General features: G+C 52.9%; 3 protein-coding genes across 5 annotated transcripts; all 3 read left to right on the forward strand.

Moving 5' to 3' along the window:
- Positions 1-568: 568 nt before the first annotated feature.
- On the forward strand, positions 569-6,103 carry KLK10 (kallikrein related peptidase 10). Its single transcript, XM_073016136.1, has 6 exons — positions 569-700; positions 1,185-1,284; positions 2,706-2,886; positions 3,812-4,086; positions 4,417-4,550; positions 5,131-6,103. The coding sequence occupies exons 2-6, from the start codon at positions 1,197-1,199 to the stop codon at positions 5,281-5,283; spliced, it is 831 nt and encodes a 276-aa protein (XP_072872237.1). The 5' UTR covers positions 569-700; positions 1,185-1,196; the 3' UTR covers positions 5,284-6,103.
- A 4,138-nt stretch (positions 6,104-10,241) lies between these two features.
- Positions 10,242-17,302, forward strand: KLK9 (kallikrein related peptidase 9). Its single transcript, XM_007997731.3, has 5 exons — positions 10,242-10,555; positions 10,720-10,876; positions 13,326-13,591; positions 15,980-16,116; positions 16,560-17,302. The coding sequence occupies exons 1-5, from the start codon at positions 10,513-10,515 to the stop codon at positions 16,707-16,709; spliced, it is 753 nt and encodes a 250-aa protein (XP_007995922.3). The 5' UTR covers positions 10,242-10,512; the 3' UTR covers positions 16,710-17,302.
- A 105-nt stretch (positions 17,303-17,407) lies between these two features.
- KLK8 (kallikrein related peptidase 8) lies at positions 17,408-24,399 on the forward strand. 3 transcript variants are annotated; one of them, XM_007997725.3, is made up of 6 exons: positions 17,408-18,377; positions 18,734-18,811; positions 19,328-19,487; positions 19,654-19,916; positions 22,010-22,143; positions 23,658-24,399. In XM_007997725.3, exons 2-6 carry the CDS (start codon positions 18,742-18,744, stop codon positions 23,811-23,813), a joined length of 783 nt encoding a protein of 260 aa, XP_007995916.1. In that variant the 5' UTR covers positions 17,408-18,377; positions 18,734-18,741; the 3' UTR covers positions 23,814-24,399. The 3 variants fall into 3 exon arrangements, with proteins under 3 accessions (XP_007995916.1, XP_007995917.1, XP_037847933.1); XM_007997726.3 differs by having other exon boundaries at positions 17,408-18,347; XM_037992005.2 differs by having other exon boundaries at positions 17,408-18,347; positions 19,654-19,802.
- Positions 24,400-24,524: the final 125 nt, after the last annotated feature.

Here is a 24,524-nt window from a genome sequence, read left to right on the forward strand (position 1 = left end):
ACGGGCTAGTCACTGGGACACACACAGAGCTCAAGGCCACAGGGCGGGCGTGGGTTTCCCTCTTTCCTTGTTTCTGTTTTTCTTAGCCTGGGCGCCTCCCTCCCTCCCCCTCTCTCTCTCTCTGGCTCCTTTAGCCTTGGTTTGTTACAATCTCCCTTTCCAAGCCAGCCTCTGTCCCTCCTACTCAACCTGCTTTTATCTCTGGGCCTTCCTCCTTCCTCTTTCACAGTCTGGCTTCTCACATTGTCACTCTAGGTATGCGCTTCCCGTTGATTTCCTCTTTTTCAGTGGCCTCTCATCCCGCCACCCCCAGCCTTCCTGGGGACATGAACCCTCTCCCCGCACCTGGGAAGCCTTCTTGGAACCCGGATCCGGGGAATCCCCACGGAAGCCAGTTCCAAAAGGGATGAAAAGGGGGTGTTTTGGGCACTGGGAGAAGCCTGTATTCCAGGGCCCCTCCCAGAGCAGGAATCTGGGACCCAGGAGTGCCAACCTCACCCACGGTATAATTAGACAGAGGGAAAGGGAGGGAGGGAGCCCGGGGGTGGGGGTAGGGGAGGGCGGAGAAGCTTCCGGACTCCTCAGGGTTAAAAGGGAAGGTCCGGCCAGGGGTCCCTGGGCAGAGGATACCAGCGGCGGACCACAGGCAGGGCAGAGGCACGTCTGGGTCCCCTCCCTCCTTCCTATCGGCGACTCCCAGGTAAAGCTAGTTGCACCTCACCCGGGTTGGGGTGGATTGCGAGAGGATGGGTGGGGACCCCCGGGCCACAGGCAGCAGCCTGCTTGGAGCCTCGGTTTCTCCACCTGCGGGACGCGGAAGTCCCCCCGCTGTAAGGTTGAGAAAGAGGCTCCCACTGGCTCCGAGCCTCGGATCCCCACCCCTCGCGAGAAGGAGGGGGAAACCCCGGGCGCGGCGTGGCTGCAACCGGGGCGCGGAGAGTGCTCCCCTCCGGCACAGGGAGGACGGAGAGATGCTGCGAGGGGCGTCATTAGGGTAATTGCGCTCATTACCGCTGTTCCAGCCCGAATCTCCCATCTGTCTGCCCCTGGGGTTATCGGCTGCAGGTCAAAAGGGTGCTCGCGGGCTGGGGTGGCCCAGGCTGGGCGAATGAGCACGGTGAGGTGGGGGTCTCTAACGGAGCATCTATTTTAACCCGCCCCCCCCCAACACACACACACCCTAGCAGATCCTGGCCATGAGACCCCCGCACCTCCACCTCTCCGCCGCCTCTGGCGCTCGGGCTCTGGCGAAGCTGCTGCCGCTGCTGATGGCGCAACTCTGGGGTGAGGCGGGGGACAGAGGGCCGCGAGAGGCGCGGGTGGGAGGCGCGGGCGGGAGGAGAGTGCGCTCCGGTCACCAAGCTCCGCGCACCTCTCCTCCCCCGGGACCGCAGCACCCACCCAGCGCTCCGGAACAGGGCCCGCCCCCAAGTCAGCTGGGCCCTTCTGGCTTGGCCCCTGGCTGTCCCGCCCCACTCAGGCCCCGTCCGATTTCTGCCACCCGGATCCTCGCTCTTCCGTGGACTCTTCGCCGAGTTCTTTCTCCTCCTCTTACACCACCCCATCCCGGCCCCGCCCCATTTTGCACCACCGTGTTTTATCCTGAGTCTTGCCTTACCGCTTTTTTGCCCTCTCCCTTCATTTTTTCCTTCTTTTTCTTTTCTTTTCTTTTCTTTCTTTCTTTTCTTCTCTTTCGTTCGTTCTTCCTTTCCTTTTCTTTCTTCTTTCTTGTTTTACTTTCTCGTTTTTCTTTCTTTCTTCTTTCTTTCTTTCCCTCTCCTTTCTCTCTCTCTCTCTCTCTCTTTTTTTTTTTTTTTTTTTTTTTGAGACAGGCATGCTCTGTTTCCACGGCTGCAGTACAGTGGCCCAACCAGAGTTCACCGCAGCCTCGACCTCCTGGGCTCAAGCATGCTCAGCCTCCCAAGTAGCTGGTACCACAGGCATGCACCACCACACCAGCTTTTTTTTTTTTTTTTTTTTGAGACAGGGTCTCACTCTGTCGCCCAGATTGGAGTGCAGTGGCCCAATCTCGGCTCATTGCAACCTCCACCTCCTGGGCTCAAGCGATTCTCCCACCTCAGCCTCCCAGGTAGCTGTGACTACAGGCGCATGCGTCCGCGACTGACGTGTGTGTGTGTGTGTGTGTGTGTGTGTGTGTGTGTGTGTGTGTGTGTAGAGACTGGGTCTCGCTGTGTTGCCTAGGCTGGTCTTGAACTTCCGGGCTCAAGCGGTCCAACTGCCTCGACTTCCCAAAGTGCTGGTGTTACAGGCGTAAATCACTGCGCCCCGCCCCTCTCCCGGTTTTCAATCCCGTTTTGTTATTCCCACCCCTTCTCCTCCCCGCTCCCCGAATTCTATCCCCTCTCCCTTACCTCCCCGCCGCGTTCAATCCCCGCCCCTCTATCTAGAACCTGCGGCGCTCTAGCCAGCTCTCTAGGCACGCTGCGTCCATTCCCTGCCCTCCAGACCCGCCCTATTCTATCTCATTACTCCACACTACCCTATCCCAGCTTCCTTCCACTTTCACGCACTTCTTCTCCTCCCATTCCCTTCGGTGCACGCGAAACCCCCCATATTTCCCTACCACCCTCCCATTCTGGCTGCGTCCCCCGTCCCCGAACGCAGTCCAGTCCCACAGCCCAGCTCCGACCCCAAACCCAGCCCCTGCCCTCCTTGCTCTGATCCCATCTCCTTTCTTTCTCCAGCCGCGGAGGCGGTGCTGCTTCCCCAAAACGACACGCGCTTGGACCCCGCAGCCTACGGCGCCCCGTGCGCGCGAGGCTCGCAGCCCTGGCAGGTCTCGCTCTTCAACGGCCTCTCGTTCCACTGCGCGGGTGTCCTGGTGGACCAGAGTTGGGTGCTGACGGCCGCGCACTGCGGGAACAAGTAGGAGGAGATCCATCCCCGAGGACGCCACGGGGGGGCTGTGGAGGTGGCCTCCAGGGAGGAGCGGGCAGGGCCGGGGCACTCGGAACTCCCACAGCTGGAGGTGCGGTCCCTGGTGTCCTTCCAGCAGGAGGAGAGACAGGGCTTGCGCTGTGGCCGCCAGGGGGCGGTGTGGTCCTTCTCCGCTTTTCTGGGCCCGTCACGCTTGTCCCGCTGATTCTCCTTGAGCTTTAGGAGGAGGTGGTTGCCCGCAAGAGACAGAAGCCAGGGTCCGGTGTGGTCAGGAATTTAGAACTAAAGGAAAAGGTTCACTTCGTGAGTCCCCACTGAAGGAGGAAGGGCTGGGTATGATCACAGAGAAAATGTGGAGTAGGTCCGGGCTCCGTGACTCACGCCTGTAATCCCAGCACTTTGGGAGGCCGAGGCGGGTGGATCACCTGAGGTTAGGAGTTCAAGACCAGCCTGGCCAACATGGTGAAACCACGTCTCAACGAAAAATACAGAAAACAAACAAACAAAAAATAGCTGGGCGTGTGGCGGGCGCCTGTAATCCCAGATACTCAGGAGGCTGAGGCAGGAGAATCGCTTGAACCTGAGAGGTGGAGGTTGCAGTGAGCCGAGATCAAGCCATTGCATTCTAGCCTGGGTGACAAGAGCAAAACTCTGTCTCAACAAATAAAAGAAAATGTGGAAGGCTTACCTAGGTGTCCAGGCCCCCAGCCCCCTCAATTCCTGCAGATCCTTGAAGCTCAAATACCTGATTTCTACTCCCTACGTCCACTGAGGTCCGATTCTCCCCCAAGACCCTCTTCCCTCAGACCCCTCCTATCTACGGGCCCCAGTATCTGCCCTCACCCCACTGCCCACGCCCGCTTTCCCAGTCCCTATGAAAGGTTTGCCTTCACATGCCTCTTCCTCCTCCCAGGCCACTGTGGGCTCGAGTCGGGGATGACCACCTGCTGCTTCTTCAGGGCGAGCAGCTCCGCCGGACCACTCGCTCTGTTGTCCATCCCAAGTACCACCAGGGCTCAGGCCCCATCCTGCCAAGGCGAACAGATGAGCACGACCTCATGTTGCTGAAGCTGGCCAGGCCCGTAGTGCCGGGGCCCCGCGTCCGGGCCCTGCAGCTTCCCTACCACTGTGCCCAACCTGGAGACCAGTGCCAGGTCGCTGGCTGGGGCACCACGGCCGCCCGGAGAGGCAAGAGCTGGGGCCCTGAGGCTGGAATCTCAGGAGGAGGGGGCTGGGGGCCTGAACCCCTGGATCTGAGGAAGGATGGGCTGGGGACTGGACTCCTGGGTCTGAGGGAGAGGGACTGGGGTCCTGGATGCCTGGGTCTGTGGGTCTGAAGGAAGGAGGGGCTGGGGACCTGGACTCCTGGGTCTAAGTGGGGAGGGGCTGGGGCCAGGATTCTTGAGTCTGAAGGAGGAGGAGCTGGGGCCTGGAATAGAAACAGTCTTGTATCTGGATTCCTGGCTCCCCAAGGATTGGGAGCTGGACCCAGTGATTACTGGCATATTCTCCCTTTAGTGAAGTACAACAAGGGCCTGACGTGCTCCAGCGTCACTATCCTGAGCCCTAAAGAGTGTGAGGTCTTCTACCCTGGCGTGGTCACCAACAATATGATATGTGCTGGACTGGACCGGGGCCAGGACCCCTGCCAGGTAGGGTCTGAACAAGGAGAGTCTCTGACTCCTGGGAGGGGAGGACAGGGAGGTTATGGGAAAAGAGCAGACCCTGTCCCCGCTCCCCAACTCCATTCCCAAACCCATCCTTGACCCCAACTCCTTCCCAGTCCTAACCCCCTCCTCATCCCTAACCTGGATCCCATTTCCATCCTAACCCCGCCCCATCCCCATTTCCAAGCCCGTCTCCATCCCCTCACCTTCCATGAACTACAATCCTAACCCCAGTCTCACTGTGTCTTCATTCCCGTCCCCCCGTCAACCCCCCATAACCTGAAGTCAACCTCCATTCTCACCCTCCAGCCTCATACCTAATTCCAACCCCATCCCAACCTCGTCTTTATCCCAACCCAACCCCTTCCTTCCCCACCTTCAAGTCCACAGGCTGTGCCTGAGGGAGTCAGGAAAGGCTTCTCAATGAGGGGACATTTGTGTAGGGGTTTAAAGGATAAGTAGGAGTTCACCAGTGATCCTTCTGGGATCGCTTTTGCCCCAGATCCCAAAGTGACAGTTCTCATGTTGGCACATTTATTTGAGCTCTCCTTCCTGCCACCCGCAGAGTGACTCAGGAGGCCCCCTGGTCTGTGATGAGACCCTCCAAGGCATCCTCTCATGGGGTGTTTACCCCTGCGGCTCTGCCCAGCATCCAGCTGTCTACACCCAGATCTGCAAATATATGTCTTGGATCAATAAAGTCATACGCTCCAACTGATCCAGATGCCCAGAGGCTCCATCGTCCATCCTCTTCCTCCCCAGTCGGCTGAACTCTCCCCTTGTCTGCACTGCTCAAACCTCTGCCACCCTCCACACCTCTAAACATCTCTCCTCTCGTCTCATTCCCCCACCCATCCCCATTGTCTGACTGCACTGAAGCTGAAATGCAGAGAATCATTATTCCAGAGAAGCGAGGAAGCCAGTCATCGCCCAGTCTCTGACAGCAGTTGTTGGGGTCACCCAACCTGACTTCCTCTGCCACTCCCTGCTGTGTGACTTTGGGCAAGCCAAGTGCCCTCTCTGAACCTCGATTTCCTCATCTGCAAAATGGGAACAATGATGTGCCTACCTCTTAGCCATGTTGTGAGGAGACTATGATATAACATGTGTATGTAAATCTTCATGGTGATTGTCATGTAAGGCTTAACACAGTGGCTGGGGAGCTCTGACTAAAGGTTACCTGTTGTCATGATCTGACCACATCCCAGTGAGAGCATGTCCAGGGAAGAAGTGCACAGCGTAGCCCCCAATCCCAACCCTGCGCCCCCATCCCTTAGGGATGATGGAAGAATCATTTTCCCCACCCCAGTTCCAAGTCCCAGGAACCACCTTTTAACCACTTCCTTCTCATCTCCCACTGTTTCCCACTTCTGGTTCCACCCAACACCAGTTCCTCCTGTCTTGGTAGGAACTAGGCTGGCCGTGAGTCATAGAGCACCTTCTCTGCCTTCAGGGGGCCGTTGGAACTCAAGGGACCTCACCTTGCTTCCATCCTAGCCTCTAAGACCAGAGGACCGAGGGGTAGTGAAGATTGGGGAACTCTTGCCACCTCAACTGCCAAGTTTGTGCCAAGAAACTTCCCTCTGACATTTAGGGGAAAAATCTTTGGTTTGTCTGTTATGAATTGGCTGTGAGATTTTCGTCCTGAAAACTTGGGAGGAGGAATTTTTTGACTCTCCCTGAAATTGGGGGAGGAGAGGGGAGTTAATACACAGAGTCCAGGTGAAGCTAATAGAAGTTTGAGTGTGTACCGGGTGCAGTGGCTCACGCCTGTAATTCTAGCACTTTGGGAGGCCGAGGAAAGTGGATATCTGAGGTCAGGAGTTCAAGACCAGCCTGGCCAAAATAGCAAACTCTCATCTGTACAGAAAATATAAAAATTAGGCTGGCATATAATCCCATCTACTTGAGAGGCTGAGGCAGGAGAATCACTTGAACCCCGGGGGCGGAGGTTGCAAGGGGCCGAGATTGCACCATTGCACTTCAGCCTGGACGAAAGAGCAAAACTCCGTCTCAAAAAAAGAAGAAGTTTGAGTGTCTCAGCTTATCCTGAACTTTGAAGCAGTAACATAAGCTAGCTGAATATAGGCACAGTAGAAATTTCCCATTAAGCACTGGTTTGTTTGTCCTTTCAGTCACCAATTTATGGAGCATCTAGTATGTGCCAGGCCCAGTGCTGGGTGCTGCGGACATACACAGGGGTGATCACAAGGTCCCTCCCGCTGCAAAACCCACAGGAGATTGACATACAAGGTCTGAGCACAGAGTCTGGTACATAGCTCCCTTCCGTGGCCTCTTTCCCATTCTGCCCCCATTAGCACACCCAGGAAATGTCAGTCAGTCATATCAGCTGGGTTTGTCATCCAAGGATCAGAAGCGAGGTCAGTGCAAATTTGAAAACTCGACTCATTTTTAAAGGCAACTCACCCATCCCTTTAGTCACTCCACGATGTTTATCGAGCCACGTCTTATGCCAGGCCTCAAAGATGAATCAGATCAGGCACTACCCTCAAGGAGTTGCTAGTTAGGTCAGGGAGAGAGGCCAGCCTTACATTCCTGTCATTCGGGTGTCCACTCAAAAGTCACCTCCTCCAGGAGGCCTTCCTGAATTGCCCAGGCTAGAGGAGTTCACTTTTGGTCACCCAGTCCTGATGCTCCGTTTATTTTTTTATAGCACCTATTATACCTGAAATTATCTCATTTATGTTTACTTGATAATGGTCTATGTCACCCTTCCCCACAAATTCTGTGAGGGCAGTGATTCAGATATTTGTTCACTGTGATTTTCTAAGCACCTGCATTGTGCCCGGCACACAGAAGTCACCCCCATTGCTGTGTGAACACAGCACAAATAGATCAGTGCTGTAACAGAAGGGGGTATGGGGTGCACCACATCAAGTCCACAGGCTGTGCCTGAAGGAGTCAGGAAAGGCTTCTCAATGAGGGGACATTTGTGTAGGGGTTTAAAGGATAAGTAGGAGTTCACCAGGTAGGGAAGGAAATGCATTTCAATCACTTTGCTGTATGACTTCGAGCAAATTACTTGAATGCACTGTCTTCCTCAGTTTTCACTCTGTGAAATGGAGACACCTGCTTAATTAGACTCTCGTGAGAGTTAAATGAGATAGGCCGGGCGCAGTGGCTCACACCTGTAGTCCCAGAACTTTAGGAGGCTGAGGCAGGTGGAGTGCTTGAGCTCATGAGTTTACGATCAGCCTGAGCAACATAGTGAAACCTCATGTCTACTAAAATAAAAAAAAAAAAAAAAAAATTAGCCCTACATGGTGGTGCACACCTTGTAGTCCTAGCTACTCAGGAGGCTGAGGCAGGAGGATTACTTGAGTCCAGGAGATTGAGGCTGCAATGAACTATGATCATGCCACTGCACTCCAGCCTTGGCAACAGAGACCCTGTATCAAAAATAATAATAATAATAAAAACTAAATGAGATAATATACATGCAAAGTTTACCTAACACCAGGCACTGATAACACAGTTGGTAAAGGTAGCTATTAAAATGTTCCTTGTTTTTTCCTTTCTTTCTTTTCTTTTCTTTTCTTTTCTTTTTTTTTTTTTTTTTTTTTTTGAGAGTCTCGCTCTGTTGCCCAGGCTGGAGTGCAGTGGCACAATCTAGGCTCACTGCAATCTCCGCCTCCCGAGTTCAAGCAATTCTCCTGCCTCAGCCTCCCGAGTAGCTGGGATAACAGGCACCTGCCACCATACCTGGTTAATTTTTGTGTTTTTAATGGAGATAGGGTTTCACCATACTGGCCAGGCTGGTCTCGAACTCCCGACTTCAAGTGATCCACCTGCCTCGGCCCCACCAAAGTGCTGAGATTACAGGTGTGAGCCACTGCGCCCGGCATGAGCCACCGCACCTGGTCTAAAATGCTCTTAATAGCAATTAAGGTGGCACTTAGCACATAGTGGATACCCGATCCCTAATCTCAAGGGCTTCCCTGTCTGGCAAGGGAGTGGGACAACTGCAGGCAAGGGTGAAATGCGCTATGATAAAGGCACCGCAGGTTTCTGCAGCGGATGCATAGACATTGAAAGTTTACCATGTGTCAGACACCGTTGTGCTCCATGTGTGTAAATTTGCTTAATCCCCCCAACAACCCTTGTTATTACTGCTACTTAACAGATGGAGCAGGCCTGGCGCCGGTGGCTCACTCCTGTAATCCCAGCACTTTGGAAGGCTGAGGCGGGCGGATCACGAAGTCAAGAGTTCGAGACCAGCCTGGCCAACATGGTGAAACCCTATCTCTACTAAAAATACAGAAATTAGCTGGGCATCGTGGCACACGCCTGTAGTCCCAGCTGCTTGGGAGGTTGAGGCAGGAGAATTGCTTGAACCCAGGAGGCGGAGGTTGCAATGAGCCGAGATCATGCCACTGTACTCCAGCCTGGGTGACAGAGCAATACCCCATTTTGGAAAGCAAAAAACAAAAAAACAAAAACAAAACAAAACAAAAAAACCAGATGGAGCAACTGAAAGAGGTCTGGTGACTTGCCCAAAGTCACACACCTCATCACTAATCACACCTAATCATTGAGATTTGGATACATGTGGTTCAGTTCCAGAGTCTGTGCTCCAAACCATGACAACATAGTGAGAGAACATTCAAGGGGAGCCCAGACCCAGCTTCATAACCAGGCCTGTGGGCAGGAGAAAGTGGAAAGGATTGTAAGTGCCCAGGGGAGGCAAAGATGGACTCTGCCTGAGGAAACCAGAGATTTCCTGGAGGAGGGAGCATTGAGGTTGGGTGTTGAAGGGTGAGTAGGAGTTCACTAGGAAAAGAAGGATATGGAGAAAGACATTCACTCATTCAATGAACATCTCCTGAGGACTTCTGTAAGTCCTGTTCCACCTGGAACTGGGTGATGCTGGGACACAGAGATGACTCAGACCTGAGCCCAGCCCTCCAGAAGCTGTCCACCTGGTGAGAAGGAATGATGAGGAGAGAGGCAGGGAGGATGAGGTGATGGAAAGGACAATGGGGTGGGGGTCAGGGAGATGGATGAAAAAGATATATAGCAAATGTTCTCAGGATTTGGCAAAGATCAGGATGTACTAAGAGACAGCACAAGGCACTTGCTTCCTGGAGGGTTGGGCAGCTAGGTCCTTGGGTGGTGGAGCTGTGGGGAAGGGGGCAGGTTATGACAAGAGTGGGTTAATCCAGATGGAACCAGATTTCTCAACATTCTAGGAGAGGGCCTTGTCCTTGTGGGAAGAGGCCCAAATCCCCAGGGCAGGGAAGGTTCTGCGAGGTATGTAAACCTGTGCAGCTGCCTGTGGTCTCTGCCTCTCTCCACCTGTGTTTCCCTCAATCTTTCTTGTGTTCTCTCTCCTCCTCCCGCTCCTCCTCTCACCTGGGGTCCTTCTGTGCCTGTACCTCCCTCTCTTTGTATCTTCCGCTCTTGTGTCTGAGTCCTGACTCTGTCTCCCACCCCTAGCCTGCTTTCTGGTGGTCCTCCTGCACATCCCTCCAGCCTGTTCTGGGAGGTTAGTCTCTGCACACCACTGCTTTGTCCAAAATAAACCTGCTGCACCCCAGGGCCTTAGGCCTCAAGGATCTTCCTACTTTTCCAGGACACAAAAGATTCTGTATCTTGTAGCCCGAGGTGATGAGGAATGAGGGTTCCTACTCTGAAGACCCCAGAGGAGGTGCCCACAACCTCTCCACACCCCCAGCACTCCTCCTCCATTCAGTCAAGCTCTGGCCCAGCAAGCCGCCAGATCATCCCAAAAGGGGGTCCCCCTGCACTTACCTCCTCTCCCAAGGCCCCTGTCACAGCCCCAGGGCTTCCCCCTCCCCCAGGGACATTTCCCAATCCCAATTAATCACAGGGGCGGCCCCATGAAGGAGGAAGGAGATGGCATGGCTTACCATAAAGCAGCACTGGGCGCCGGGTGCACGTTCCAGGATCCAGGTGCCCAGGGGTCATGAAGCTGGGACTCCTCTGTGCTCTGCTCTCTCTGCTGGCAGGTGAGGCTCCGGGCTGGCTGCCCCTTCACGGCTGTACTAAGGTCATCTTGCTCTTCCCTCCCGTCCCAGGCTTCTGCCTCCTGCCCCCTAGGCTTCTCAGCATCCTCTCCCTGCCCTCCCAGACTGCTCCTCGCTGACCCCTTTGTCCGTCATCCCCACCCCAGGGCATGGCTGGGCAGACACCCGCGCCATCGGGGCCGAGGAATGTCGCCCCAACTCCCAGCCTTGGCAGGCTGGCCTCTTCCACCTCACCCGGCTCTTCTGTGGGGCGACCCTCATCAGTGACCGCTGGCTGCTCACAGCTGCCCACTGCCGCAAGCCGTGAGTGACCCGGGCTGGCCACGCTGGGGAGGGGCGGGGGCTGGGGGTCAGGAGAGAGTGAGGGGTGCTATAGGCCGGAAGTGTAGAGCCTCCACTTCTGATACCAAAGGTTCAACTCTTAGAATTAGGAAGGGTAGCCTCCCAAATCTTAAAATTCTAGAGTCCGACAACATCTCGTTTGAGGAGTGTAAGATTCGAAACTTAGGTTCTTCGAATCCTAGACTGATCCAGAGAAATCCAGAATCGTAGAATCCTAAAATCTTGAATTTATGAAATTCTGCAATAGCTTCTTCAAATTCTAGAATCACAGATTCGCAGACTATTAGAATCTTAGCAGTCTGGGTCAGCACTGCCCCGAGGGATTGTGATGCCAGTCACATGTGTAAGTTTAAATTTCTGGTGGACACATTTAAAAAATAAGGAATGAGTAAAATTAATTCGAATAGATTTAACTTGACACACTCAAAAACTTATTTTGACATGTAATCAATGTTTAAATAAGTATGAATGGTACAGTTTACTTTTGTTTTGGTACTAAGCCTTTGAAATCTGTTCTGTATTTTACACATATAGCCTGTTACAAAACGGACTAGCCACATTTCAAGTGTTCAATAGCCATAATGGCTAGTGTGATCCTACAATCTTAAATTTAGAGCTTTCTAGATTCACTGAATATTGAAACTCACAGTACTAGAATCTTTGACACACAGTATCCTAGAATATTGAGTTTCAGAGAATTCTGGAGTCTTAAACTATTTGAATCCCAGACTCTTAAATTTCTAAGGTTATAGGTTTACAGAATTATGAAATTCTAGTCATCTTTTTTTGAGACGGAGTCTTCCTCTGTTGCCCAGGCTGCAATGCAGTGGCACGATCTCAGCTCACTGCAACCTCTGCCTCCTGGGTTCAAGCAATTCTCCTGCCTCAGCCTCCTGAGTAGCTGGGATTACAGGCGTGTGCCACCACGCTAGGCTAATTTTTTTTTTTTTTTTTTTTTTTTTTTTTATTTTTAGTAGAGACAGGGGTTTCACCATATTGGCCAGGCTGGTCTCGAACTCCTGACCTTGTGATCTGCCCGCCTTGGCCTCCCAAAGTGCTGGGATTACAGGCATGAGCCACTGCACCTGGCCAAAATTCTAGTCTTTTTGTCCCAGAATATTAAAATTCTAGGTTCAAGTCTTAGATTTAATTCAGATAACGTTAGAATCCTGGAGTTTTTTGATCCAGGGGAATCTGGAATATTAGGATCTTGGATTCATAAAACTCTAAACCTTGAGCCTCAAGATTGTAGAATCATGGATAATAGGGTGTCAGAATCTGAGAATTCGAGAATCTTAGATTCTGGGCATTCTAATAGAATCCTGGAAGCTACCTGATGCAGGAACCCTCTCTCCATTGCCTCTGAAAAGTGACCATCCATACTGTTCCCATTTTCTTCCCTCCAGGAATAAAGCACTGATGCTGGTAAGAGATGCTGTGTGGGAATTTCCCATCACGCATTGCTCCATGATGGGCCCTCTTTTAACTTAGGCCTGTACATCAGGCTGGGACAACAATGTTCAGTTTCAGCCGAAAGTCAAACAGGAGAAATGCAGAGATATGAAGGTGGAAGAGAGTCAGAGGCAGGGGAAGGGTAGGGGGATGAGGGGATATAGAGTTGAGGACTATTTTCCCAGATCCAGAGCCAAGACAGCAAGAATGACAGAGAGACAGAGACAGATGTCTCTGGTTCCCCAACCATGAATATGCAGTCATTAGCCTGCTGCCTAATGTCAGAGGTTAGAGGCTGGGGAATAGACTTGTCGACCCCAAAAGGATCCCAGCTGTCTAGGGCATGGCCAGAACGGGAAAAAGTGGGCTGGAACTGTGGTAAGGGCTTAAGGTTAGACACCAGGAAGACATGCATTGAAGGGTGAAGGATATGATAGACAGGAAAAGCTAAGGCCAGAGATGACCCCCAAGTCGGGGATTTTCCATATGCCATCCCCTTTCACACATATGCACACATATACACACACACCACTCAGACATACAGAGCCACTCCCACAGAAGCCACCAGACCTGTGGGGGCAGGGGTGGGGCTGTTGTTATGTGGTAGGTGGGGCCCCCCGTGCCCACACCGTTCCTGGGGACCCAAGTCACCACCAAGGCTCCAGGTGAGTAGGGAGGAAGGTGGCTCACTCAGCCTGGGACTAGGAGGGGGTGCTGTGTGGGGACAGCTACAAAGGTGGGGGCACACAAAACATCAGCGTGAGGACCAGGGACACAGAAGAGGTGTGTGCCTTGCTTAAAATAACAGTACCCTGGGCTAGACATAGATGATGAGGGCCCAGAGAGGGTGTGTGGCTTCTGTAGGGTCACATAGCACCCTGATGGACAGGAAAAGAGGGCTGGGACTGAAAGGACCTTTACCTTCACCCGGCTTGACCTCTGAGGCCTGTCCCAGCAGGTATCTGTGGGTCCGCCTTGGAGAGCACCACCTCTGGAAATGGGAGGGTCCAGAGCAGCTGTTCCGGGTCACAGACTTCTTCCCCCACCCTGGCTTCAACAAGGACCTTAGTGCCAATGACCACAATGATGACATCATGCTGATCCGCCTGCCCAGGAAGGCACGTCTGAGTCCTGCTGTGCAGCCCCTCAACCTCAGCCAGACCTGTGTCTCCCCAGGCACGCAATGTCTCATATCAGGCTGGGGGGCCGTGTCCAGCCCCAAGGGTATGACCTGGCCCAGACCTCTCTCTGAAATCTTTTGCCCAGGATCTGGCTCCCTCACCTCTCTGTCTCTGCCTTTTCATCTCTATCTTCTTCCTTTCTCTCTCCTCTCTCTCTCTGTCAGTCTATCTATCTGCCAATCGATATATTTAATCAAATCTAAGGTGCTATGATTTTTTTTTTTTTTTCTTGAGACGGAGTCTCACTCTATCGCCCAGACTGGAGTGCAGTGGTGCAATCTCAACTCACTGCAAGCTCTGCCTCCCGGGTTCACGCCATTCTCCTGCCTCAGCCTCCTGAGTAGCTGGGATTACAAGCGCCCACCACCACGCCCACTAATTTTTTGTATCTTTAGTAGAGACGGAGTTTCACCGTGTTAGCCAGGATGGTCTCGATCTCCTGACCTCATGATCCACCTGCCTCTGCCTCCGAAAGTGCTGGGATTACAGGCATGAGCCACCGCGCCTCGCCGATGCTAGAATTTTTAAGATGTGCCATTATTTTATGAACTCGAAGAAGGAGAAAGGGGAGAAGGAGGAGGAGGAGAAGAGGAGGAGGAGAAGGAGGAGGAGGAGGAGGAGGAGGAAAGATCCCATTGATTATATAACATCATTTTCTGGAAAACACATTCTAATTTCAGAGTTTTTGTTTGTTCGCTTGTTTGTTTTTGAGACAGGGTCTCGCTTTGTTGCTCAGGCTAGAGTGCAGTGGTGTGATCACGGCTCACTGCAGCTTTGAACTCCTGGGCTCAAGCGATCCTCTCTCTTCAACCTCCCAAGTAGCTGGGATTACAGACATATGCCACCACATCCCACACCCGGGTCATTTTTTTATTTTTAGCAAAGATGAGGTCTTGCTATGTTGTCCAGGCTGGTCTCAAACTCCTGGCCTCCCAAAGTGCTGGGATTACAGGTGTGAGCCACTGTGCCTGGCCCAGAGATGTTTAAACATGAAAATACATTCATCTTAGAATGGGAGTAAGGCCATGTCTCTCAGAGTCACGGATCACTGACCCGTTAGCCAAACTGGGTCAGTGGATTGCAAGAACAGTCTGAATTTGTTGCTGCCAATATCTAAAACTTGGAAGGTTTTATACAAAAGCCAGTTTCTGGATTCACTTGAAAAAGTTTGAAGAACTCACATTTCCAAAATAGCAAGCACTGGGCTGAGTCAATGGAGGCTGCCCCCTTTCAGCCAAGACAAGTTCTCTGATCCACTCCAATGGACCCCAATGGCTCCTGTCTCCCTGCACAGCCGCCATCCCCAACTTCCGTTGACCAATTCTGTTTTTCATGTCCCTTGATGCATCTGAGTCTGCACTCATGTCTTATACAGATGCACATATGTATTATATACCCATATCCACATCTATACTGACCACACTGTATCTGGTATTTCTATGTCTCTGTCTCCATCAGTGCCCATCTTCCTGTGAATCTCTTTCCCTTTATCTCACTGCCTTCCTTCCACCCCTTGAGGTCTCTGGGTCTTGCTCTATTTCTTCCTTTTTTTTTTTTTTTTTTTTAACAGATGGAGTCTCACTCTTGTTGCCCAGGCTGGAGTGCAGTGGTGTGATCTCAGCTCACTGCAACCTCCACCTCCTGGGTTTTAAGCAATCCTCCTACCTCAGCCTCCAGGGTAGCTGGGACTACAGGTGCACAACAGCACGCCCAGCTAATTTTTTGTATTTTTAGTAGAGATGGGGTTTCACCATGTTGGCCAGGATGGTCTCAATCACTTGACCTTGTGATCTGCCCGCCTCAGCCTCCCAAAGTGCTGGGGAGTTATATATGCATCTCCTCTTGTCTCTTGGCTCTCTGCATGCATCTTTCTGTTTCTCTTCCTTTCTTCTTCTTTTTCTTTTTTTTTTCTTTTCTTTCTTTTTTTTTTTTTTTGAGATGGAGCCTGGCTCTGTCTCCCAGGCTGGAGTGCAGTGACCAGTCTCGGCTCACTGCAACCTCCACCTCCCAGGTTCAAGTGATTCTCGTGCCTCAGCCTCCCGAGTAGCTGGGATTACAGGCGCCTGCCATCATGCCAGGCTAATTTTTGTATATTCAGTAGAGACAGGGTTTCACTATGTTGGCTGGGCTGGTCCCAAATTCCTGACCTCAAGCGATCCGCTGGCCTCGGCCTCCAAAATGTTGGGATTACAAGTGTGAACCACTGTGCCCGGCCAGCCTCTCTCTCTTCTTGGCCCTCTTCCTCCTTGTGTCCATTTGTTTCTCTTGCATGCTATGACTGTCTCTTTGTCACCGTCTGTTGTCTCTATCTTTGAGAGTCCTAAATGTGGCTCCATGGGTCCTTTGGAGAAGCTGCAGGGAGGACTCAGGGCGGTGGGGTGCAGTGTGTTGGAGACAGTTGCGGATCCTTGACAGTTCTCTTCCCTGACAGCGCTGTTTCCAGTCACACTGCAGTGTGCCAACATCAGCATCCTGGAGAACAAACTCTGTCACTGGGCATACCCCGGCCACATCTCGGACAGCATGCTCTGTGCGGGCCTGTGGGAGGGGGGCCGAGGCTCCTGCCAGGTGAGACCTTATTCTGGGGAAAATGAGGCTGTCCTGCCAAGCTTTCTAGGATTTAGGGGAGCAGAGGGGTCGGCCCCCAGCCTTCCTGGGTCAAAATGAGAAGGAGACTGGGATACCTGGTTCCTGGGAGAGGACGGGACCAGGGCCTGGACTCCTTAGTGTAAAAGAGAAGAGGTCTGGAGCTCCAGACTTCTGGATCTGCAGGAGGAGTGGGCTGGGCGTCCAGAGTCCGAGTCCTGGGGGAGGAGGTGGTTAGCTCCTGCGGGCAGGTGGGGGCTCTGAGCTTTTACTCCTGGGTCTGAGGGAGGAGAGGCTGGAGATGGGGGACTCTCAGATGTTGGAGGAAGAAGGGGCTGGGGCCTTTCTGGGAAGGAGGAAGTGGCCTGTGTAATTGTCATGAGCAGAGTGGCCTAACAGTTCCTCTGCCCTTCTCTCGCGTACAGGGTGACTCTGGGGGCCCCCTGGTTTGCAATGGAACCTTGGCAGGTGTGGTGTCTGGGGGTGCTGAGCCCTGCTCCAGACCCCGGCGTCCAGCAGTCTACACCAGCGTATGCCACTACCTTGACTGGATCCAAGAAATCATGGAGAACTGAGCCTGCGAGCCACAGGGGCACCTTGGAAAACCAAGAGAGGCCGAAGGGCACGGGATCGGGGGTTCCCGCAGGGTGCCAGCCTCAATGGTTCCCGCTCTTGACTGCCGGCTGCCCTGAGACTCCCCTCTGGTCACTGAGACTCCGCCCCTGAGGCTCCGCCCCCTCACGAGGTCAAGCAAGACACAGTCGCGCCCCCTCGGAACGGAGCAGGGACACGCCCTTCAGAGCCCGTCTCTATGACGTCACCGACAGCCATCACCACCGTCTTGGAACAGCACAGCCTGTGGCTCCGCCCCAAGGAACCACTTACACAGAATAGCTCCGCCCTTCGGAACTTTGCCCAATGGGACTTCCCCTCGGGACTCCACCCCTTGTGGCTCCGCCTCCTTCACCAGAGATCACTCCTTCGTGATGTCAGGGGCGCAGTAGCTCCGCCCACGTGGAGCTCGGGCAGCGTCGAGTTCAGCCCCTTGTGGCTCCGTCCTGGGCGTGTCCTGGGTTTGAATCCTGGCGGGGACTTGGGGGGAAATTGAGGGAGGGTCTGGATACAGCCAATGGATGATTTTACAGTAAACGCGGGAAACCGCACCTTCTTTCTGCATGAGCTGTGAGACGAGTGGAGGGCAAACGGGTGGGCGATGAAGGGCAGATGAGGGCACCGGTACCGCCTTGCAACTCCCCCTTAAACCCCTAGTAAGTCCTGCCTAAAGTCTCTCTCCATCAGCCCTATTGCAGCAAGACTCCTGGGTTCTGCTTGGGTTGGTCTTGCCGCCTCCAGGGGAAGGGGAAACCAGGTCACAGTGCCTCCCAAACCTGCCCTCCCAGATCCCGGACCTCTCAGGGGGCAGCAGGCGGGGCCTGATCCACCCTCTGGTTTCTGACCCAGGAAGACCTGCCTTTCTTCGGTTCCGGGTTACTGGCAGCAGCCCCTCCTCCCACAAAAGATCAGGCTCCAAGCTGCTCCTTTTAAAAGTACTTAGAATTTAGCCCCCAGCTCCCTCCTCCCTCACACCCAGGAATCCAGGCCCCCAGCCCCTCCTCCCTCAGACCCAGGAGTCCTGGCCCCTATCAGGCCCCTCCTCCCTCAGACCCAGGAGTCCTGGCCCCTATCAGGCCCCTCCTCCCTCAGACCCAGGAGTCTCAGCCCCTAGCAGCCCCCTCCTCCCTCAGACCGAGGAGTCTGGGCCTCCAGCCCCTCCTCGCTCAGACCTAAAAGCCCAGGTCCCAGCCCCTCCTCCCTCAGATTTAGGAGTCCAGGTCCCCAGCCTCTCCTCCCTCAGACCCAGGAATCCAGGTCCCCAGCCTCCTCCCCTCTCAGAACTAAATTCTTGGCCCCCAGCCCTTTACGTTTCAGATCCTAGAGTCTCAGCACCGAGTCCTTCCTCTCCCTAGCCTCAGAAGTCTGAGATTCCAGCCCCTCCTCCCTCAAGATTTCACATTCAGCCCCCTCCGCCCCTTCTCACTCACACCCAGTGTTCCAGTTCCCAGAAGCTCCCCAGGCTCTAGTGCAGGAGGAGGAGGAGCAGGAGGCGGAGATTCCCAGTTAAAAGTCTCCAAAATCGAGCTAAAAGCCTCCAGAATCGTGTACCAGGCAGTGAGAACTGAAGTACCGGGGCCTCCTCCACTGGGTCCGAATCGGTAGGTGACCCCGGCCCTGGATTCTGGAAGGTGAGGTGCAGAGGTACTCAGACACAGACATCAGGCCCCCGACCCTTCTTCTCCAGATTCCAGGACCCGAGCCTCAGATGCCCTTCTCTCTCCAGACCCAGCAGTCTGGACCCCGGCTTCCTCCTCTCCCAAATTTAGGAATCCCAGCTCCCAGCTGCCTTTTCCCTCAGACCCAGACATCCAGGACTCCCTCCTCCCTTGGAATGTGGGAATCCGGTCCCCCAGCCTCCCCCTTCCTCCAGAGAAGCCCAGAACAACTCCAGATATTCTCGGCTCCCTTCCCCGTCCCCAAATCCAGAACTGGGGTTTCAGGCTCCTCCTTCCTGTCTACCGGCCCCGCCCTCTCCATTTACCAGACCTCACCATGGGATGCCCCCGACCTCGTGCAGCCAAGACGTGGATGTTCCTGCTCTTGCTGGGGGAAGCCTGGGCAGGTGAGGAGGGTTGCGGAGGCCTCCGGAGGGCAGGGCTCTGAAGGCAGCTGTGGGGCTGGGGAGTCTGTGGGAATGCCGCCGTGGTTATGTGGGTGCGTGTGCACGAATGTGAAGAGTATGATATGATGCAGGAGCTTCTGTGGGCTTTCCTCAGGGTAGACAGAGGCAAGAAACAGGTAGCAGCAGGTAGGAGGAGGTTTGGTGATGCTGTAAATTGTCTGAATACCTACAGCCTGTAGGGGGCTGCTTGCTTGGGGGCATAGATTCACATGGGAGTACACGGGGCATGTAGACTCAAGTGGAAGCATGTGGGGGCATTCTGTGGTGTGTGACTCTTGTATGATGACACACGGACTGAAATGAGTGTGCCTGTGTGGCAGCGTGTGGATGCCTGGACCTCCCTCACTAAGCTGTATGCGGAGAACTTGCTGTGTGTCCATTTGAACCCACAGTGGCCTTCCCAGCCCTGGCACTGCCCCAGAGGGTGGCGATCCAACCCTCTCCCTCCTGCTGCAGGACACTCCAGGGCACAGGAGAACAAGGTGCTGGGGGGTCAGGAGTGCCGACCCCATTCGCAGCCTTGGCAGGCAGCCTTGTTCCAGGGCAAGCAACTACTCTGTGGCGGTGTCCTTATAGGTGGCAACTGGATCCTTACAGCTGCCCACTGTAAAAAACCGTGAGTGGATGACGGGTCCTGAGGTCGGCTGGGGCTAAAAGGAAAGAGGGGGCTGGGGTTTCGACTCAGGAAGAAGAAAGCTGAGGACTGGACTCCTGGCTCTGAAGGAGGAGGGGACTGGGTTCAATACCACTGCCTGGGTCCCAAACTATTCCCGCCATTACAGGAAATATACAGTACGCCTGGGAGACCACAGCCTACAGAATAAAGACGGCCCAGAGCAAGAAATACCTGTGGCTCAGTCCATCCCACACCCCTGCTACAACAGCAGCGATGTGGAGGACCACAACCATGACCTGATGCTTCTTCAGCTGCGTGAGCAGGCATCCCTGGGGCCCAAAGTGAAGCCCATCAGCCTGGCAGATCATTGCACCCAGCCTGGCCAGATGTGCATCATCTCGGGCTGGGGCACTGTCACCAGTCCCCGAGGTAGTGGGCTTGTCCACTAATGGGAGGGAGAGGAGGATCTGGTTGGCTCAGTGGACCCCAAGCTATTAGCAAAGCTTGGTCCCCCAGAGGGAGACAAGGAAGGGAAAGTGATCATGATGTTGAGATTCACAAGCAGGAGTCATATTAGAAGCCTCGAAGACCAGACTACTAACAAGAGTGGTGAGAGAAAGAGAACCAACTAGCAGATTGCTAAGCAGGCCAGAAAAGCCTCCTTTATGGCGGAGAGCGCTATCCTATGAGAACTTTGGTTGTATAGGATTTTATATAATCTTAACACACTTGGGATATTTGGACTTCTCAGAGGCCCAGGAAAAGAGGCTCCTAAGCACCTTCCCCCCGACCCTCCTCCTTTTTTTTTTTTTTTTTTTTTTTTTGCTGGGGGAGACAGTTTCACTCAATTGCCCAGGCTGGAGTGCAGTGGCATGATCTCAGCTCACTACAATCTCCGCCTCCCGGGTTCAAGTGATTCTCGTGCCTCAGCCTCCCGAGTAGCTGGGATTATAGGCACCCGCCACCAAGCCCAGCTAATTTTTGTATTTGCTATAGAGATAGGGTTTCGCTATGTTGGCCAGGTTGGTCTCAAACTCCTGACCTCAAGTGATCCGTCTGCCTCGGCCTACCAAAGTGCTGGGATTACAAGCATGAGCCACTGCCCCCGGCCTTTTTCTCCTTCTTGAACCCAGGAAACCTGGGCCCTAGTCCCCTCTTCCCTCAGAACCAGGATTCTAGGCCCTTCTTCTCCCAGGATCCAGCAGTCCTAGCTCCCTCTTGACTCTGGACCCCAGAGTCTGGACCTCCAATGAAGCTGTCCCTTTGGGACTCCAGAATCCAGACAGCCCCTCGTCTTCCTTCACAGTGAAAACATTGGGACTCCGCTCAGAGAGTCAAGGAGCTTCTCCAGGAAGTGGCAAAATTGGCATTCGGGTCCCTGCCTGCCTCGCTCCTGCTCTGAATGCTTCCGATGAGACAGTTTGCTGCTGTAGAAACACACATGCTCGCAAATCAAGTGGATCAGTTCAAACTATCGCTCTGCCCCTTCCCCCTGGGCAAATTCCTTTCCATCTCTGAGCCTCACTTTCGTCATCTGCAAAATGGGAATCACTAACCAATAGATTTTTTTAGCTACGTGAGGGTTCAGGTTCCATCAGTTTTCTTCATTGTGTTCTGGTGCTCAGAATGGTGCCTGCTACATGGTAGATGCTCAATAAATATTTGTGGAACGGATGGCTGGATCAAGAAATAATGAAATGAATGAATGCATCCCTCCTTCAAAGCGCTGTTGGGAGGATTAAATGAGATTATGAGCATATTGCATTTGGCACATAGAGATGCCAGATGGAAGGTTTTCCCCCTCAGAGAGGCTTTGAAGAAGTCTATTCCTCAAAAGAGGTTAATAAAAAAGATCAATTCCACTTTCAATCATTAATTCAACTCTTGTTTATTGAGCACCTATTACGCCCCAGGTGCTGTTGCAAGCACTGGCTATACAGCCATGAGCAAACTGTACAAAGTTCTTGTCATTATGGAGTTGCAAGCTAGGTAGGAGAAACAGACAATAAACAAATACACATAAAATATTAGGTAGAGTTAAGTGCTGTAAGGAAATATTGTGGAGCGTAAAAAGATAGGGAGTAATGCAGGGATGGTATTTTTTAATTTGAGTGATCAGGGAAGGCTTCCAGGAGGAGGTGACATTTGGAAGGAGCAGAATTTAGCACAGATGGAGGACCTGGCTGTCTGACGGCAGGAAGACTGGAAAGAGAGGCTCAGAGGTATCATCAAGGGGTGCCTCCAACTAACCCCCCTGCCCCTTGATTTGAAATTGGCTCAGGGCAAGAAAAAACATGTGAGATCCGAGAGCTCCTCTCTAGATGGAGAAAGCCCAATAGCAGTGAGTACAGCTTTGTTTCATGTGGTGAGAAGTGAGGTCCCCTGTGCAAGTGTCAGAAAATTCCCCCAGGCAGCTGGAAAACTCCCCCATTACATCCTGGAAAGAAAGGGGGTTCGATCCAGACAGGGATGAAGGCAAACGGCTGCTCTCTCAGGGAATCTTACAACCTCTTCCCCCTCAGAGAATTTTCCGGACACTCTCAACTGTGCAGAAGTAAAAATCTTTCCCCAGAAGAAGTGTGAGGATGCCTACCCAGGGCAGATCACAGACGGCATGGTCTGTGCAGGCAGCAGCAAAGGGGCTGACACGTGCCAGGTGAGCGATTTCTGAGATCCTCCTCCTCACTCATCCCTCATGGCCCTCTAGAGGTTCAAGGCTTGGATGGGGGTGGGGGTGGTAAGGGGAGTGACCCCAAAGACTTAGCACCCGGAGTGGTTGCCCCTATCTCTACGGAGTGGGAGCCAGGTTCAGAGAAGGCCAAACTTTCTCTGAAAGTCACACAGCATAGGGGTTAGAAGGATTTAATTGCTACTGTTTTCTTTCGAACCCTTACCTACAGGACAGGGTGCAGAGCTGGGGGCTATAGAGGGTGGGGTAGATGTCCAGGAAGGAGAGAGTCTGAGGCTAGAGGTGAGGTGAGTTCCCTGCTCTCGTTCCCAGCATTACATCATGGAATTTGTGCCGACTTTACCACTGGCCAGGTGATCAGCCACTTTTCTTTGAGACCAGGCTAGAATCCCAAGGCTGGTTCCCTTCCGTGATTGGTTCCTTGGGAGACAATGGTGTCTTCCCAGTTGGCTGGGGGAAATGGTGCCATTGACTTCAGTGCCTCCTCAATAAGCTCCCATCCCTTTCTCTTGGGATTGATTATAGATATAACTCTCCTAACTGCAACTTCGTTGTTCCTAGCACTTACCCCTGGCTTTGTCCCCTTCCTGGAAGCCCCACCGCCTTTGTCAATGATTGGTCCCTAAAGACAATGCTTTCTTCCCCATTGGCCAAGAATGGAGTCATTTCCATCAGCGATACTGCCATGAAAGCTAGTCTCTCTGGATTGTTCTATAGAGACAGTGGTGTCTTCCACAAAGATTTCAGCCATTGTCCCTTGGGGATATGGTGTGTGTGTGTGTGTGTGTGTGTGTGTTCACAAGAATCTTGATCCTTTCTCCTGTGTTTGGCAACTGCAATCAATGATGCCTTCACTATTGACCAGGAATGGAGGAAACTTAAGCTCGGTCCTCTACATGTAATCCCTACTGTCTTCTCCCTGGATTGGACCCTCGAGAACTTTCTTTTTTTTTTTTTTTTTTGAGACAGAGTCTCGCTCTGTCCCCCAAGCTGGAGTGCAGTGGCACAATCTTGGCTCACTGCAGCCTCTGCCTCCCGGGTTCAAGCAATTCTCCCACCTCAGCCTCCCGAGTAGCTGTGATTACAGGTGTGCACCACCACACCCAGCTGATTTTTGTATTTTTAGTAGAGACAGGGTTTCACCATGTTGGCCAGGCTGGTCTGGAACTCCTGATTTCAAGTGATCCACCTGCCTCGGCCTCCCAAAATGCTGGGATTGCAGGCGTGAGCCACCAAGACTGGTTGGGATTTCATTCTTTCCCCTCTTCTGTCAGTGTTTTGACCACTACCCTTAGACACCATGTCTGTCTGTACATGGAAGCCCCAAGCCCTGTCCTGACTGGTCTCAGGTGACAATGCTTTTATCCCCATTGGCTACAGGGGACCAGTCATGCTAAAGAACTGGTAAAACGCTGGCACAGCAGGAAAAGGGATGTTGTGGACATCTCAGATGCAACCCTGTTCTCATTCTCCCTGTCTAGGGCGATTCTGGAGGCCCCCTGGTGTGTAATGGTGCACTCCAGGGCATCACATCCTGGGGCTCAGACCCCTGTGGGAGGTCCGACAGACCTGGTGTCTATACCAACATCTGCCGCTACCTGGACTGGATCAAGAAGACCATAGGCAGCAAGGGCTGATTCTAGGATAAGCACTAGATCTCCCTTAATAAAACCAGCCATCTCTGGTTCCTCGCCTGTCTGTGTTTTGGCCCTGCGGGGAGGGCTGGATGGGGATCTGGGGTTGTTCCTGCTGGCAGGCTAGGTGGGGATCTGCAGAGACCAAGTTCTCATGGTTACTTTGGCCATCACCACTGCCTAAAGTGATCCCTCATTTTCCCGGAAGAACTTGGGTAAGAGCTTTATTTCACGGGAGAAAACACAGGTTTTCAAACATTCAGTGGGTTGGTATGTGAAAGACAGTTTTGAAAGAGTTTGTGTTTAGTTTTCCTGGGCAAAGTGTTCACAAGCTTTGGAGGTAAAATTTTCCACGTATAAAAAAATAATTGACCAGGCGCGGTGGCTCAAGTCTGTAATTCCAACACTTTGGGAGGCCAAGGCGGGTGGATCACCTGAGGTTAGGAGATCGAGACCAGCCTGGTCAACATGGCAAAACCCCGTCTCTACTAAAAATACAAAAATGGGCCAGGTTTGGTGGTGGGTGTCTGTAAACCCAGCTAACTCAGGAGGCTGAGGCAGAAGAATCGCTTGAACCCAGGAGGCAGAGGTTGCAGTGGGCCGGGGATTATGCCATTGTACCCCAGACTGGGTGACAAGAGCGAGACTCGGTCTCAAAATAATAATAATAATAATAATAATAATAATAATAATAGTGCCAGCTATGGTGGCTCA

This window comes from Chlorocebus sabaeus, chromosome 6 (genome assembly GCF_047675955.1).
Source record: "Chlorocebus sabaeus isolate Y175 chromosome 6, mChlSab1.0.hap1, whole genome shotgun sequence".
Taxonomy (NCBI): domain Eukaryota; kingdom Metazoa; phylum Chordata; class Mammalia; order Primates; family Cercopithecidae; genus Chlorocebus; species Chlorocebus sabaeus.

What these genes read in the sequence shown, in the direction of transcription:
- KLK10 (XM_073016136.1), top strand. Translation starts at nt 1,197, where the DNA reads ATGAGACCCCCGCACCTCCACCTCTCCGCCGCCTCTGGCGCTCGGGCT. An exon ending in GCTGATGGCGCAACTCTGGG is followed by an intron (nt 1,285 to 2,705) that starts GTGAGGCGGGGG and finishes TTCTTTCTCCAG; the next exon opens with CCGCGGAGGCGGTGCTGCTT. An exon ending in GCCGCGCACTGCGGGAACAA is followed by an intron (nt 2,887 to 3,811) that starts GTAGGAGGAGAT and finishes TCCTCCTCCCAG; the next exon opens with GCCACTGTGGGCTCGAGTCG.
- KLK9 (XM_007997731.3), top strand. Translation starts at nt 10,513, where the DNA reads ATGAAGCTGGGACTCCTCTGTGCTCTGCTCTCTCTGCTGGCAG. An exon ending in TCTGCTCTCTCTGCTGGCAG is followed by an intron (nt 10,556 to 10,719) that starts GTGAGGCTCCGG and finishes TCCCCACCCCAG; the next exon opens with GGCATGGCTGGGCAGACACC. An exon ending in GGCCGTGTCCAGCCCCAAGG is followed by an intron (nt 13,592 to 15,979) that starts GTATGACCTGGC and finishes CTTCCCTGACAG; the next exon opens with CGCTGTTTCCAGTCACACTG.
- KLK8 (XM_007997725.3), top strand. Translation starts at nt 18,742, where the DNA reads ATGGGATGCCCCCGACCTCGTGCAGCCAAGACGTGGATGTTCCTGCTC. An exon ending in GCTGGGGGAAGCCTGGGCAG is followed by an intron (nt 18,812 to 19,327) that starts GTGAGGAGGGTT and finishes CTCCTGCTGCAG; the next exon opens with GACACTCCAGGGCACAGGAG. An exon ending in GCTGCCCACTGTAAAAAACC is followed by an intron (nt 19,488 to 19,653) that starts GTGAGTGGATGA and finishes CCGCCATTACAG; the next exon opens with GAAATATACAGTACGCCTGG.